The 17,057-nt window shown below is 36.7% G+C and overlaps 1 protein-coding gene across 2 annotated transcripts in view; it reads right to left on the reverse strand.

The window, feature by feature from the left end:
- Window positions 1-230: 230 nt before the first annotated feature.
- Window positions 231-17,057, reverse strand: part of LNPEP (leucyl and cystinyl aminopeptidase) — a 42,565-nt gene continuing 25,738 nt past the window's right edge. For both annotated transcript variants that reach the window (XM_080638718.1, XM_080638719.1), the window contains 10 exons: window positions 16,009-16,140; window positions 12,393-12,553; window positions 10,449-10,537; window positions 9,132-9,312; window positions 8,248-8,404; window positions 7,448-7,632; window positions 6,614-6,775; window positions 5,592-5,732; window positions 4,529-4,610; window positions 231-3,552 (listed from right to left, as the gene is read on the reverse strand). In XM_080638718.1, coding sequence (XP_080494844.1) covers window positions 3,421-3,552; window positions 4,529-4,610; window positions 5,592-5,732; window positions 6,614-6,775; window positions 7,448-7,632; window positions 8,248-8,404; window positions 9,132-9,312; window positions 10,449-10,537; window positions 12,393-12,553; window positions 16,009-16,140 — 1,422 coding nt within the window. In that variant the 3' untranslated portion in view covers window positions 231-3,420. The remainder of the gene's footprint in view (window positions 3,553-4,528; window positions 4,611-5,591; window positions 5,733-6,613; window positions 6,776-7,447; window positions 7,633-8,247; window positions 8,405-9,131; window positions 9,313-10,448; window positions 10,538-12,392; window positions 12,554-16,008; window positions 16,141-17,057) is intronic.

Consider the following 17,057-nt stretch of genomic DNA (forward strand, 5'->3'; position numbering starts at 1 on the left):
CAAAGGTTCTGGGTTGCCCTGCGGGGTTCCTAGTTGCCAGCAGTGGCTCCCTAGTTGCCTCCACAAAGCTCTGGGATGTTCCACCTTCCCCTTCAGAGGCTCCCAGGGTGACAGTGTCCCTAGTGCCTGTGTCCCATTTCATGCACCTAGGCTTCCTGCAGCATTCAGCCCTGCAGGCATGAGGCATGCTTCCCAGGTTTACCGTTTCCTTAACATGTATTTGGTTGGAAGGAGGGAAATTGTATTTCGTAAGTGTAAGGATTGAAAAAACTCTCCCTGCTCACGGCAAGATGGGAATTAAAAAAAAAAAAAAAACAAACAAAAAACCCCCCGAAAAAAAACCCAAACAAATTTGCTGGATTTGGGTTGGATTTTGACTGCATTGGAACAAGCCAAAACACCTGATTACCTGCAGTATATTGATGACATCAGTGTGTGGGCCACACAGCAGAGGAAGTGTTCAAGAAAGGCAGAAGAATAATCCAGATTCTTTTGAAAGTGGTTTTTGCCATAAAACAAAAGTCAGATGACCTTCATAGGAGTTCCAGTTTTTATTAATAAAATAGTAAGATGGGTGTCATCCATATTCCAGTGGATGAGACCGAAAAGATCAGTTAGGTCTCCACCAACTAACAAAAATAAGCACAAGCTTTCTTAGGTGTCATGGGGTTTTGGGTAATACAAATTCCAGGTTATAGTCTCATTTTAAACCCTTGCTATCAAGTGACCTAGAAGAAGAATAATGCTTTACACTTCAGCCAGGGACACGGTGGTGTTCAAGGCCAGGCTGGACAAAGCCTTGGTGGCATGGTTTAGTGTGAGGTGTCCCTGCCCATGGCAGGGGGGTTGGAACCAGATGATCTTAAGGTCCTTTCCAACTCTAACTATTCTATGATTCTATAAAACAGAGCCTCATCAGCAATGGCTGGCTGCCCCGCACCAGATCTTAAGACATTCCAGTATTCATTGGTTCCTAATATACTGGGAAAGGGAGGAGTATAATTAAACATTTCTCATGGAAGAAGGACTCCAGCACAGTTTTTAATAGGATCAGAGACTCCATGCCAAAAAAGATTTGTTAAAATCTCTACAGCTGACATACCAAAAGTATGCATGTGCAACAAACAATAAACTGAAACATTATTCAACAATGCCTCCACAACTTCCCCAACTTTCCAGAGTTTCTTGGTAAAGATTGTTGTCCAAAACTCAGCTTTCATAATTGTCAGTAAAGCATTTGAGCAAAATTGTAAATTTTTTTAAATCCCCACAACAAAATCAGGATAGAAGATGGGATCTTCCACAGTTTCCATTTTAAATTTTGTATGCCTCAGTACTGCAGTTAGGGATGAGGTAAAATACTTGTGAGGGGGTAGAAGAGAGAGAAAAATTGAAGTTTACTACTGACTTCTCATTTAAAATGAAGACGTGCTTAGAAAGAGAGATGACATATTTATACACAAATATGCAAAGATGGAACTCGTGATTCTGTAGAGATTCCAAAGATTTTAAATAAACAAGGAAATGAAGCTGTAACACATGGCAGTAAAAAAATTCCCAGAACATACTTAATTACAATTCTAATTCCATAACTTACAAGGAAGTACCATTTATTTTCAGTGTTCATACTGCCAGTTCCTTCTTCAGTGCATGTGAAAATTACTCATTTCTGGGCCTTTTGAGCAAACAAGTGTCTACATGCTATTAAGATCTAACACTCTTTCAGATAATTTCAAGGTTAAAAAATGACATCCGTAATTCTAATATGAGCTGAAAAAATAGGAATTTCTTTTCCAGGTGTTTTCACAGATATTCAGGAAAAAATGGGAGAATTATGTTAATGCCCAAGGTATCATTGCTTACAATTTTTGCTAACCAAATTAACAAACAATCCTGCGGTTTCATTAATTAAAGCATTCAATTTAAGTTCCCCTGTGACAAATTTTTAAGTCCATTAATGTAACTTCAATTCAAACTATTCTATTATTCAGAATTTAGTGTAGCTGAAATTAGCTTAATTAAAATAGTACAACTTCTAATTGTTAGTGCTTTCGTTCTAGTTTATAACTGACCACATAACTGGAAACGATAAGACAACAACAGTCCTGAATCTGCTTGCATGAATCCACAAAAGGTGTATTAGTAATGAAATAAGTAAGAACAAATCTCCAGATAAAAAGGTATGTTTACACTTGCATGTGTTGTGTATATATATATATATATATGCTATACCTCAAAAATGCCTTTTTCACTCATTTTGACACAGATGCAGATTGCACAGTAGGTATTTCACCTTTTAAATGTAGCATATTCATGTTTTGGATAATTTTCTTTAAAAGACTTTGGAGATTTGTCTCACAAGGTTTTTCACAACAGCAGAACAAATCACTAAAATCTAAATGAGATTTCCTAAAGGTGATGTCAGAAGGAGTGAGCAAAGTTCACAAAGTATACTGTGATATGTGAGTTATTAGGCAAGGAAAAAACAAAAGTTTACACAAAACAAACTGGCTGACATAGCTATTAATTGCGGACCCTCCGCAACAAATGGTGAAACTAAAAATCAGTAGTCAAAATGCACAAAACAGTAGTCATTCTAACAGGTGAACCAACCTGGAGAAATGCAGTTTTGTGCAGTTGCTCAGAGATCAGTACAGCAAAATCAGTTAAAGTTCAATGATTAATGATGAGATTCTCAAAAATGTCTAATAAATTCAGAGTAGAAGTTCCAAGGTCACATCAGCATTTCTGGAAATCCCATCTCTATAACAGTTGGTTTTGCTATCTGGTTTTTCTTTTCCACACTACTACCCAGCCACTTCATACATCAAAGTGTATACTAGCAGCATGAGATACTATTATTTCCTAAAGACTACTGTGAAAATAAAAAATCCAAACTTAAATCAGAACCTTATTTAATTTCACCTCAAACTGGTGTACTTTGTAAGATCCACTATTACTTATGCATCTGAAGTATGATTTTGTTCCATAACAGCTTCTATGTACAAATGTGGAAACCACCTACAGTTTTACATTATAAAAATCTACTGCTCAAGAAGCAGTCTGCAAAGAAATAACAGTTCATGGTAACTCATTCTTTCTTTCTAACTGTCAATATTAACCCACTGCTAAGGAAGCACAGCACAGCTCCAAATGAAAGAGCATATGTTTCAAATATAAAATTATATTAGATCATTTGTGCAGATGTTTGGTCTACAGATGGAAAACAGTTTCAGAATAAATACATCTTGCTCATTAATGTTCCAAGGAAAATAAAGATCTGAGGCATGCCCTGAGCTATCTAGACTCTTTAATAGTGCAATGTTGCAGTGATGCCTGATTTAACCCCGGCTTTTGCAAAAGAAATACAGCAACTGCCCACAGAGCTTCAAAAGGGCTGACACACCAGAGCATTATATACTACAGTAGTTCTTGTAGCATTGCTAAGTTCCTCTCCATCCACTGAATGTTGAGCTGAATTGTGTCGATTGCCTCTTTTACAGAATGCAGTTGAGAACTCTGCTCTGATTTTGACTCAAAAAATGACTTCACCTGCATAGCAAGAGAAAAGAAAGAAAAATAACATTTTTCTTAAAATCAGCACTGCCCACACAAACAGATTCAGAAACAAAGGCTACACTTATGTTGCAGGAGATCCCTGAGAATCACTTGTATCTATGCAGTAAGCAAACCTCTCAAAGGAGTTTCCAAAATGCAAGGAAAGCATTTTTCATGGGAACTACAACAGTAATTCGTTTGGTTGCAATAAGGTATTTCACCAATAAACAGACATTCATTTATAATAATAATCACAGAGCACTCAAAAATTCTGGAAAAGGAGTCTTGTTCTGTGACAAAAAACTCATTGTTGCAAGCAACCCTCTTCAGTGCCTTGGAATGAACCTCACACCCACTCATCATTATAATTATCAAGGGTAACAATTATACTATAGATCAAACTTTGAACAATTATCTCTACAAAATTACCTGAATGATAATATTAGACTAAGCCATAACCTTGATACATTAACTTGTTAGGACCTTGTTAGATTTTTAATTTCTTAATGGCTATCAACTGGCTTTTAACTGATACTAAACCCCTACAATAGCTCTGTGGGAGTGTTAAAGCAAATTCAGGTTTTGTGGCACTGCATCACATTCCAGAGATTCCATAGCTTCTTCACAAAATCTAGACCAGAATTCTATTTAGACTAAATTATTTTGGGAGACAGTGTTATTCCAGTTAACAGGAAAACAAAACAATTTAAACAGATAACTGGATTCAGTTCTATACGCAACTGTGCCACATACTGAGTATGTAATCTTCAATATGTTTATGTATGTAGTTGCAATGTTGTGAAGTATGTGTACGTGTTTGCCATGTGTCAAGTAGGGAAAGCAAGAGATGTATATCCTAGCAAAAGGACCTCAAGGACAGAAATCACATGTGCTTTCTTCTTCCCTCAAGTAAATGAAAACAGCATTAGAACTAAGGAAAGATCCCTTTCAGGTAGATTAAGCCACCAACCTCAATCAGGTGTGCCTCTGTTGCAAACTGAGAAGTCGACCAGCTAATGATATTCTGGATAGTGTATGAGCCTAGGTGAAACCTGAAATAAAAACAGAAGTTATTTTTAACTGAGAGCCACTTCAAGATACAAGTTCAGTATACAGGTACACATTCTTATTTCTACCTTTCCAATAGCTGGAAATCATTAAAAGCACTTGAATTCAAGTTTACAGATCTAATTTATTAAGACACACAAGTCTTAGAACTCCAAGACTTCTAGTACCATAATCCCTCTAAAAATTGAACTTAGAGCAAAAGACATGGAAAATTTTCAAACTTACATCACAGCTTAAACAGTAGAGAACTGAGGACACCACACACTGAATACAAAGACCTTTATTTGTGGCATGTATTCAAAACTATACAGTAATTGAATTTGCAACCAGGTTTCATTTCAAGCAAAGTAGTTTTCTAATATTGGTTAACAACAGCTTGCTAGAGCAGAAATCTTCATGTGGAAGAAGCTTTTTTAGTAATGTGAAACTGTTCCAAATCAATACAAGGATTTAGAAATACAGTTTTCCATGAACTGTTGGCTTTTTGAAGACATGCAATCTAGCTGTCCTGCTGGATACCTTTCAAGGCCAGTTAAGGAGAACATGTATTTCTAAAGCAAGTGATATTTATTGGTTATTTGGATTTGTGCTTGCTGTAAAAAGGAAAAAAAATATAAATCTGAATTAATTCCCTGGGTCAGATTTTGAATGCATTTGATCCACATAAATATCCTGCATCTGTGGCAATCATCTTAAACACAGTACCCTTTTAACAGAAATCCAGATCAAGATTTTTCAGAATTACTGTGAAGCTTTACGAGTCTATGAAGTCCCATCAGCTACTGGTGATACTTCAAAGCTTATGTTCCACGTAACTTTTGTAAAATAAGATTTTAAAACAGGGGTTAAAATTTTAATACAAATCATCTTGTATGAATCCAACTATTTATTATTGTGCTTGAAAGAAACAAACAGGTGCTTTTGCCATTGTGAGTGTGAAGTTTCAGCTACATCAAAAGCCTTACTTTCGTGTAAGCTTTTCCCAGTTCTCTTTGACAAAGTCCCAAGCCAACAAATATCCAGGTAAACTCTGGCTAACAGTTGCTATGATGTGTGAAAGCTCCTGTGTCCTGATGACTTCTCCTTCAAGGCTGTTCTGCATTAACCTAAAAGACAAAGCATATGAAAAGGGACAGGTAAAAACATCTGTTCAAATCTTCACATGATTCTCCTGAGACTCCTGAATTACATGGAAAAGATAAAATGATAGACCAAATAACAAGAACTTCTGGCACCTAGAACACACCGATGCTCCATTTAATAACCACTGCGCTTATTTAACATTAGTTTCCAATTACCAGAGATATTAGCTCTAAGCCAATTAACTGAATTTTCATTGTTCTTGGAAAAGATGAAGTAAATTCTGACAATGCGTAAAAGAGAACAGAGAGGAAAGCTGTAGCACAAATCACCTAGCAGGACAGCCATGGTGTCCTCCATGCAGAACTGAGATTTGGTCTACAGAGTGGTGTTGGAGCATAATATAAGGTCAAAATTTCACCCAAGGAAAGAAAGAAAGAAAAGAAAAAAAAAACCAACCAAACTGAAAACCAAAAGCAACCACCAACAAACCCCAACCAACTAAAAAAAAAAAAAAAAAGACAAAAAAAACAACAAACCCAAACTAGTTATTATCTTTGTTATAAAGATACACCAATCTTTTATGATTCCCTAAAGCAACCTGCAATTTTGTTACCTTCACCACAAAACCTGCAATTTTCTGTTACCAGTAGCACAAAGCCTTGAAGTTCAACTGTTTCCTCTTTATAAATATTCAGAATCTGTCCTTTTAAGCTACTCAGTTACATAACCTTGAAGAACCTGATACTTCTCACTTACAAATAATTTAAGCCTGTACAAAATATGTGGGTAGATTTTCATTAGCAATCAGAAATGTTTTCAACAATACAAAAAAGGCAATACATTTTTTCATAGAAGATTTTTAACACTTTTAGTTTACACAGCAACTTTTTTTGCTCCCTCATACCAGATTAGCTTTCTGACATCTTCTGTGCTGGCCAAGGCTTCAATCATTTTACTTTTCTCTGCTTCAGAAACTGAAGAGGAGTACATCTTTAGGAGGAAGTCCCAGCCATCACTAGATTTGGCTCCAGCTGTAAATATGGCTTTCATAACATCACTAGGCAAACTACAGGGAAAAAAGAAATACAACAACAAAACAAACAAACAAAAAAACAAGCAAAGAAACAAAAGGGGGGGCATAAAAATGCTCATCTGAGAAAAGAAGGAAAAAAGTCACAAAATTAAAAGATTAGCTTGGAAGAGATGCCTCTCTCGAGCAATTGTAAGTTTGCTGGACTAAACTCATGACAGTCTAATACCTTAAGTCAGTGGGAAAAAGGCAAATCATTTTAGTCATGTGAAAGCACAGTAAATTGTACAAAAATCTGAGCAATTTTCTGTGGCTCAAAATGCACATGAATCTGGAGCAGAATGAATTCTGCAGGATTAAAAGGTATGCTCTGATGTTGCTATTAAGTAATTCTTGAGCATGCAGGAAATGCAGATGGAAGCAATTTCTGGCTGATTTTGCAGTCACACTTAGTAAGACTGCAGATGAAGTCAAATTCTAGCACAGTACTCCCTCTCATCTTGAAATAGCAACTTCTTCTACATAAAGAACAGTAAAAGAATTAAATGCTTATCATCCATGCTTAGTTGGTGGTGTGGTTGGAGTTTCCTTTACTTTTATTTGTATTTATTATAGTTTTGCTTGTTTACCCACTGACCCAGAAAAAATGGTGGCAAGGTAACAGGGAACAGGTAGATAAAAGAATTAGAAACACAGTTTTTGTGGTACCTCATTGTTCCATTAGAGTTCATCCACTTCTCAAACATTTCAGTGGCAGTTGTTCTACAGTTTCTTATATCATGGGTGCAGGCAAAAGCTAGCAGAGTTGACCGGAGCTCTCGCTGAGACAGGGCCCCATCATCTGTCCAACTCTGTTGATCAATTTTATCTCCAAGCAGGCGCTCTATTCTGTGCTAAAGGATGAAAAATTATTAGCAATAGCTAATTCTTCCCAAGAGGATTTCCTAGATATACATATTACAAAATTATCTATATATATACACACAAAACTAGTTTAAAAAAAAAAAAATAATAAATGCTTTTAAGTCCGCCAGGTGACAGTTAATAAACCTTAGTTCAGCACAAACCAACCAAACAGCCTTTACCTATAGGCTGAACACCCTTCATGTTTGTAGTTTTCTACCTTGCCAAAAACACAGCTAGGTACCCACCAGCTACTACATCTCAGGTAAACACTTTATCTTAAATATTACCTCATAGACACTGCACTGCAAACCTTGGTCTGTTTATCACAGCATATCTCTAAAATCTTTGAATAAATACTAAATAAGGAAAAAACAACATAGTAAGAGGTTTTTGTTTTTTATAATTTTCCCTAAGAACTCACTAATTACCCTTAACAAAAGCCCTAAGGAAAGCAGGCAAGACTGGCAACTACCTAAAATCCCCATCCAATTTAGTGAGATTACTAAATATGCTCAACTGTCAACACTTAAAAAGATAATGTAACTATAAAGAACATTATAGGTAATTATTTCAAATCTAATTTACAAAAAACTAAGACATACCATGAGGCGTGCTGCCAGTTGTTGTTCACCCTTTTTCTCTAAAAGGTTGTATATAAGACTCAGCTGAAACAAAGCTTGAGTGAGTGGTGCAGTGCTGCTCTCTTTGTTAAGGTAATCAATCAGCTCAAAGGCCTTTTCCAGAGGCTCTTTTCCTAGACTATAGGTCAATGAATACAAACATTAAAATGGCTTCCAAAACAAAAGCCCTCCCTGAAACAAGATCAGAAGTGATGCTCTCCCATTACACTAACAGAGGGATAGTCGAACAGAAAGATTAACAAAAGAAACACTTTAGATTTAGTGATTTTTATATGACAGCATTAGTAAGATCTGAACAAAGCAACAATGGCCAAATTTGCCTTTAATTAACAAAGCGATGTCTAAAAACATTTATCATAAACAAGGGTATTCTGATACAGGAAGCAGCTGTCAAAGAGGCCATCCAGAATGCTATGTCTCACCTGCTCTGATGGCAGTGGTGTAAGAGGAGAGAGGGAGCCAGTAAAAATTTGACAGGCAAATAGCTTACTTGTCTAAAGTGAAGCACTCATTGACAGAGTACAGGAAAACAGTCTGCTAGGCAGATTATCAGACACTAAAGAAAAACTTCTTTCAGAAATGTCAGCTATCATGTGGCTTTTTGTGATGCAAATAAATGGATGCTGCTATAAAGAACAGGGAGATAACATGAAACACCAATATGGAAACATCTGTGAAATAATTAAAAAGAAATATATTAGTGAAGAGTGAACAGTTTCAATTGGCTAATAAAGACTGAATTGAAACTCCTCCCGTGAAGCAGTCTTTCTACAGTCTGATACTTGTTTGACTTGGAAAAAACTTTAAACACAGATCAACTATGTTTTCCAATATAAAAGTCTTACCCTGCAAGGTTGAAGATATTGTTGATTAAATTGGCTCTGTCTTTAGGACTCAAAGCAGTATGGTTTTTTTTCAAAAGATCAATCAGTGTTTTCCAGTCTTCACCATAGTGTACTATGTAATAGCCATTCATGTCCACATTGAATTTTATCCATTCCACCTCTTCTGGAAGTTCAATGGTAGCTAATAGACAATCGGTTAGCAGCAGAAACACTTAGCAACTGTTTGTTCAAATCCAAATCTATGAAGTAGACTGGTTCCAAAGAATAAACAAATCCTTTTCCACCCACTAGTTCCCCCTAATATGAAGAAGGAATAGTCAGTACAAAGGTTCCATGAGAAGGCTCCAAAATTCCAGGCTGTACTTCCTCCTCCTTCCTGCATCTGACTGAATGAATAGTATTACAATCTGCACCAAGATTTACCTATGCAGTTAATTTTTCTCCTTCTATCCAGTCCTCCTTTCAAACCCCATCTTTTCTCTGCGCACTTTCAGATATATACGAAGAGAGAGCATTAATTAGATGCAAGGCCAACTCTAGTTTCAAAGTCAACTAGATAAAAGAAGACAGGCTTTGGGAAAAAGTTCTTCGTTTCAGTTGAACTAATGCCAGAAAAGTCAATTTGCATAGCACCTACAATGTGTTTGAAATTTAGTAAATATTCTACCTAAAACATTTCTGTAAAATCTCCTACTCTTATATCCCCCGCATCCAACTTTCTACAGTGAGTGAGGTACTAAAATGATGAGCATGAGACCACCAACAGAGCCATTTAAGGTGAAACAAAAATTATGAAATCAGGCTACATTGGTACTAGTGCTGGTAAGATCAAAACCACATCCAACTAAACAGCTTTGTGTGAAACAGTTCGTGTGAAAAGTTCTGCATCATCCTCAAAAACTTAATCTGATCCAGATGCAGTATTTTCTTGTACTATTAAGGCAAATAAGTAATATTTCAGTGGAAAGTCACTTCCTCACATTTCAGCACACTGGCAGAGCAGCTCTTGCATTACCTGCTCTCTGAAGGACATGCAGTTTCAGAGATTTTATATGTGTGTTTGGATGAAAAAAGTACAGGTTTTTACAAATTCCAAACTTGTGCTTCTGCTCCACTTGCTGCCATTTACTTGTACATATAATACTACAGGGAACCAACTCTCTAATGATGACACCACCAGTAGTGGCTGACTCCAGATCTCTACAATTATTTTGTACTACATATGGCTTCATCTTCACATCTTACTGAAGTGTGTGCTCAGAAACATCAGTAATCACTAATACTTATGTAACTTGCTATGAAAGCTTGGAGACATACCTGACTTCTGGTCCAATAAATATGCATTAGTACAATGGGTAAAGTTGCAGCTACTAGTTATGTAGGTGAGAGGAATATGCCACAGGTAACTGCAAAGAAAAGCAAATGTTTACTTACATATTACACATGTATTATTCTTGTCTTGAAGGGTGTTTTTGTTTGGTTGGTTTTTTTAATTAAGCATTTTAATATATTAAAATTATTATTTCATGGCAGGGGGGTTGGAATCACAGAATCCCAAGGGTTGGAAGGAACCTCAAAAGATCATTTAGTCCAACCCCCCTGCAAGAGCGAACTAAATGATCTTAAGGTCCTTTCCAACCCTAACTATTCTATGATTCTATGATTAATGGTATTAGAACCACAGCATGCTGTGTAAAATAATAGCCTAAATCTCATCCATCTAATCAGAATATGATAAAATAATAAATGTACAGTAATTATTTATTCCTACAATGTTGAGAAGTGTTAAAGTTCCATAGAATCACAGAACGGTTGGAGTTGGAAGAGACCTTTAAAGGTCACTTAGTCCACCCCTACTGCAATACACAACTAGATCAGGTTGCCCAGAGCCCTGTCCAACCTGACTGCGAATGTTTTCAGGGATGCAACATCCACAACCTCTCAGGGGCACTTGTTTCATCACCCTCCTTGTGAAAGATTTCTCCTCTATATCCAGTCTGAACCTACCCTCCTTTAGCTTCAAGCAATTACCCTTATGCTATTGTCATATGGACTGGAAATCTCTGGCTATATTAGAAGTATTATTTTCACATCAGTCAAATGTTCTGTCTTCCTGAAATTTCACATTAATTATTTTTTAAAACAATTTATGTTGAGTCATGTAGAAGACTCAAATCCCAAATCATGGCAATAGAAACCAAAAGTGACTGCATACCATAAAGACTGTCTCAAGTGAATGACAAGCTGGAAGAATAAGTGCTATGGTTGCTCATAATGATGATAAGGACTCTAATTGTTTAGACAAAACACGACTTTGAGGGAGATGAAATAAGTTGCACATACGCAATATGCACATAATCCAATTTTGACAAGTACCCCTTCTGTGTAATGGCTCACACAGAGCACTCTTCTTCAAAAGCTTTTTATGCATTCCCCAAATTGACATCAACTAGAACAAAAGAACAATTAAGCCTAATGATCCTTTCCTTCTTCTTTTACCTTTCAATCACACATTATTTTCCTTCCTCCATACAATAAAAATAAAAAAAAGCCCTGTAACATCCAATATTTCAAAAGACAAATCCTTTCATGGCCTGACTCTTTAAGACAATGGAAAAGACTCAGTTCCTGTTAAGACTTCAAATAACTGAATAAAAACACCAGAATCTCAAAAGGATTCAAATGTTCATATTTTGGTTAGTTACAAAATACAGTAAGGTTCATAAAATAAGACATATTTGCATGAATTCATTCTTATAATTAGCAACTGCCACAATTTTGCTTTCTTACCATTTGCATATGTACTTCCTTTTAGGCTTTGGTACCATGGGTATTGTCTCTCATGTATTTAGCCATGTGCTGTCATGCATTACTGCCATCTTAACAATTTTAAGTGAAGAAAGCTTTAACTCTAACTTCTCAACTTTCCACTAACATAGCCCAAGATATACACTGAATTTTGGCAGGAAGGAGTAAAGGCTGTTAAGTAAGACATGCATCTGTAACTTCGGCAACCTGCCTTCTTCAGCTTCCTATTATCCACACAAAAACTTCCTGAAATTAAAAGGAAGTTTTACCTGTGAAATCTGCCTTATGGTAGTAAAATACTAGATGTGTGAATGTGTGCCACATTTTCTATTACTACCTGCCTTCAGAAAAAATACTAGAACCCATGAATATAAGTGAGAAATATGTACAAGACACAGGAAAGATATCTGTAAGTAGACTTTAATAGATAAAAAGTATTAAGAAGGCAATAACCTTGCATCTGACATCCAGTTTTCTGGTTCCACGAGGTACAGATATTTCTCTTGTTTTACAGAAATAATCTTTCCCTTTCGGACAACAGTGACTAAAGGAAATCCTTTCTGCACGATCCAAGTTTTCATCAACTTTTTTACATCTAGTGTTCCATTGGTAATCTGTACAAAACAATCATAAAATAACAAGAAAATAGCAAATGGAGAACATACCTAAACCTTCTTTCTTAACTTGCCAAGTACATAGTAGCATGATTCTGTATCTGTAAGCAAACACTTTTGACACTGAGCTTGCAACTTTTGTAAGCAATGATTTAGGGGAGAAGCTGGGTTTTATTTTCTTAAGTTGAGGGAATCCTAGCTAAGCAGTGGAAAGACAAATTGGAAACATTAGGTATGCTGAACCAGTGTGTCATGAGAGTGAAGAAGAAAATGTTACAGGAAAGGAAGTTATGGTAAGCTCCCAAGTTCCCTCCTACCCTTTTCTGTTTCCATATTGGTATTCTGATATTATATGGGTGTTTTGGATTAAAAATCTTCTTTTAATTCTGAAATGAACATTACAAATTGAATTAAAGCAAAGTAGTTCATATAACAAAAACAACATACCCTTTATCTCCATTTTTTTCTTTCCTCCCACTGACCAGCCTTTTCATGGCTTAACCTTCAACCTCTTCTAATCTGTCAGGAACTGTTTGTACTAAAACATCCCTACTGAAGGACAAGTACTTTATAACGTCTACATATCATTGGTTCTTTATTAGCCGAGATGATCATGCAACCTGAAAAGCAGTATGTCCTCTAACTTACAAAAATATGTTTTAGGTTGATCTATCAGGAACATAAGAAAATTAATGTCATTATTCAATTCACATTTAACTTTTACCAACCTATACTGTGTCTTTCTCTAGTTTACCTCAGCAGCATCTTATTGTCAACTGTTCTCTGTTCAAGCCAACAGCAACATGTACAGTTTAACCTCTTGGGAAAATACTACATTATTTATGTAGAGAATGACCATAAACTTTACATAGCTGTTTCAATTCAAGGGAAACAATTCTTTATCAGAAGTTTAAAGTTTATAGAATTTACAGCCTACATAGTTTTTTTACTTTTTACCTATTCCCAGAAAACCACTGTTTGCTAAATCCTTTTCATAGAATAGTTTGGGTTGGAAGGGACCTTCAGAGGTCAACCCACCCTGCAATAAGCAGGGACATCTTCAACTAGATCAGGTTACCCAGAAACACATCCAGCCTGGCCTTTTCCTCCATCTTGCTACCACAAGCTATCATTGTGATACTTACAATGGTATGCAATCCTTCAATAAATTCGCCAAGAAGCCCTGATGCATACTATCACTTCCTTTTGCCACTATATTTTCTTTCCTTCCTGTTACACTTCAAAAACACCAGGAAATCTATAAGATCAATGCCAGCCCTCCAAAAACAAACAAACAAACAAACAAAAACCCACAAAAAAAAAATCAAACCCAGAAGGAATGTTAAGAGGTCAAGAAACTAATGAAGTTTAACATTTGCATTTTGTCAACTTGCCTGTTTATCTGTAACACTGTGAGCCACCTAAAGACTGGCAGAAAAATTTATGTTTAATCTGTATAGAGACATGAGTAAAATTGAAGCTTGCTCTACTGAAATAATTCTAATCCAAAAAGGGAATATGAAAGTGTACAAAAGTGCAGGCTATGTGAAAATACAAAATCAACAGCATTACCACTTACGTGCAAAAAACCTCCACAAAGCAAACCAAAGGCTCAGGCACAAAATGAGGTGCAGCCAGAAATGGACATAGGAGAAAAGGTGAACATTGTAAGGAGCATCAGAAAACATCTAAAGGACCAGTTAGTGGGCTCCTCCACACAGAAGGGCAACTTCTGGCAGGTAATGCTGTTGAATACTTGGTATCAGCAGGAATTTGGCAACTATTAAGTTTGCACTAAATACAAATGGTTGTTTGTCATTAAAACAAGAAATATCCACTGAGTTCTGATGTTAGATATTACTAAATTGGTTGGATGCAATTCACTTAACAATACTATTACAGGTGGGTGAAGCAATCCCAGTTAGTAGTTATTACTTTTGACTCTTAAAAGACAACTGAGGTTCCAAAGGACTGGAGAAAGAGGTTTGCTGAATTTGCAGAAAAGCTGACCTTGGCTCATGGGCAAAGAGTAGAGTTATGATAAAAAAACCCCTTATTTCTGAGCCAGGGAGACAGACTAAGCAAGTAACCTAAAGTTTTGAGAATGACACTTTTCTCATGCTCTAGTAACAGCTAAACACTGCAGCCAGTAGCAGTTAAGCCCTCACATTTAATTAATGTAAGGCATGTGTGTGATCTCTTCAGCCACTCTGTATGGATACTGCCCTCTCCCTGAGGTATGTTTTCTATGTATACATGACTGAAGTTGTATGGTCAGAAGGCTCCATTTTGCAGAAGTTGAGAAAAGTCTGTTTAAAAAAATATCACTATACAAACTAGAAGACTTCTCTGTCATAAGAGTGTCATAGTCTGATATCACTGATAATCCCTCACTAGCTGACAAACTAGTGACTGTGTATGACTGAACACACACAGCCACTTGTGACATATGACAATAAGTAATAGAGGTTCCCATTCTGCAGAATTTCAAATATCACAAGGTAGATGTGAAAAACCAAAACTAAACATTAAGTTAGTATTCTGCTTAGGACTCAGCTTCTGCAGAGAAACCTCACATGTATTTCTGAGACTTTAATACACACCATGCAGTACACACATTCACAGGGAAATCTGTTTCCTTCTCAGGGAAATCTGTTTCCTTCTCTTACACAACTACCTTGACATTCCCTTGGTGATACTCATCAGTTCTTTCTTGTTGGGATCAGTCTCTCTCTCACACTCTCACTGAGACGCCTTTTCCCTTTCATCCCTCACTCCAGTGCTCTCTCCATTGCACTTCTCCCACTCCACCTCTCTTACTCCCCTTCTTCCTTCTGCTGTCTCTCCCTCCTCCTCCACATGCATCCTCTTGCCCCTACTCTCTCTGGCTCCCAGAGGCTTGCAAACTCTCGCCCTTGCTCTCTCCTGCCTGTGCCATTGCTTTCTTGTGCCCTCACACCCACTTTAATGTCTGCCTTACCATTTGAGAGCTGCTGAACTAAATTGCCCCCACAGTCTGTTTTCCTACAATCCCAGCTCTGCTTCTTGAAACAGAACCTATCACTGAAATGAAGTTAGACTAGTAGAGTGTATCCCAAGAGCCCTACAGAGGCTGGATTATTGGAAAGTAAAGTTTTGTCCTGCTTTTGAGATATTTTTATTCTGGTCTTAATACACTGACAATGCAACTTGAGAAAGGATACGTACACAGTGATGTATACACACATGTGGATACGCATGGTAGTGCATTCCCACTTCCAGTGCTTTTTTTGGGGCTGACACTCAATGGGGTCCTAGAAGCTACAGGAATATCCATATCTGTATGAGAGAACTTTTGACTATGATGAGCAAGAACTTCAGAATATTTACCTACAATCTATTATCTTATTTCTTTCACAAACAAAGAAATAAATCAAATTTACAACAAACAAGAACAGCATATCAAAGATGGATACCTCATTCATGCTGTCCCACAAGTCATCACTCTGGGCACATCCATACTTGTGATTATGCAAGTATACCTCAATTCCAGCTTGGAAAACATCCTTAGTGAGATAGTGCTTCAGCATCAAAAGAAGTGAAGCGCCCTTCAAGGAGAGGAAAAAAAAAAAAAAGAAAAAAAAAAGAAAGAAAAGGAAAAGAATTGGTAAATTAAAGGTATAGAATTTGTTGAAGCATATGCTTTTTCACAGTACAAGAATAACTCAGTAGCTGGCAGATTTTATCCCATATGATATCATTTGAATAATTACATTAACACTCAGATGCCTTGTAAAAATATTTTTTTAGTATTTCATAAAGTCCAAACACACTTACAAAAAATGCTGATACCGCTTGAAAATTTTTCTAGTTAGGGCCCGGCTGGACAAGTTCCTGTGTGATGTACTCTAGGTTACCCTGCTCTTGCAGGGGGGTTGGACTAGATGATCTTTTGAGGTCCCTTCCAACCCTCGGGATTCTGTGATTCTGTAATATCATCTCAAAAATACTGCCTTCTTACTGGTCTTTGCTGGCTGCCATATTTCATTAGAAATACTCTTCAGTATGGTACAGAACTGCACTTGTGAGATAGTATTTAACAGTCATATGATTTGCAGTTATATCAAAAAGCTAAAAATACAGGGAAAAGAGGAAATTACTTAGTAGATCTACAGATGACTGTAGAAGGACAAGTGCATTTTGCTAGTGACCAAAGACAGACAGGTGGACCCGTCAGCCCTGAGTAGACCAGGTTTCTCAACTGAGGCTCAGACTACTCAAGAATGCCAGTCAAATCATGTTGACCAGTTAAGACTTGCAAAAAGAAATTGGAGAAGACAAACCAAGACAGCTGTGGAAACAGCACTGCACTGAGGTAGATGTAATATTTGATTTTCTAGTAAGTACTAGCTGCCCCCATAGTTTCTTATTAGATGAAATTGCAAGCATAAACAGCTGGGGGGAAAAAAGCTAATCGAAACAATATAAAAGGCTTTTCTCTAATACTACCAAAATTATGTGACAC

The sequence above is a fragment of the Psittacula echo genome (genome assembly GCF_963264785.1).
Source record: "Psittacula echo genome assembly, chromosome: Z".
In the NCBI taxonomy this organism is placed as follows: domain Eukaryota; kingdom Metazoa; phylum Chordata; class Aves; order Psittaciformes; family Psittacidae; genus Psittacula; species Psittacula echo.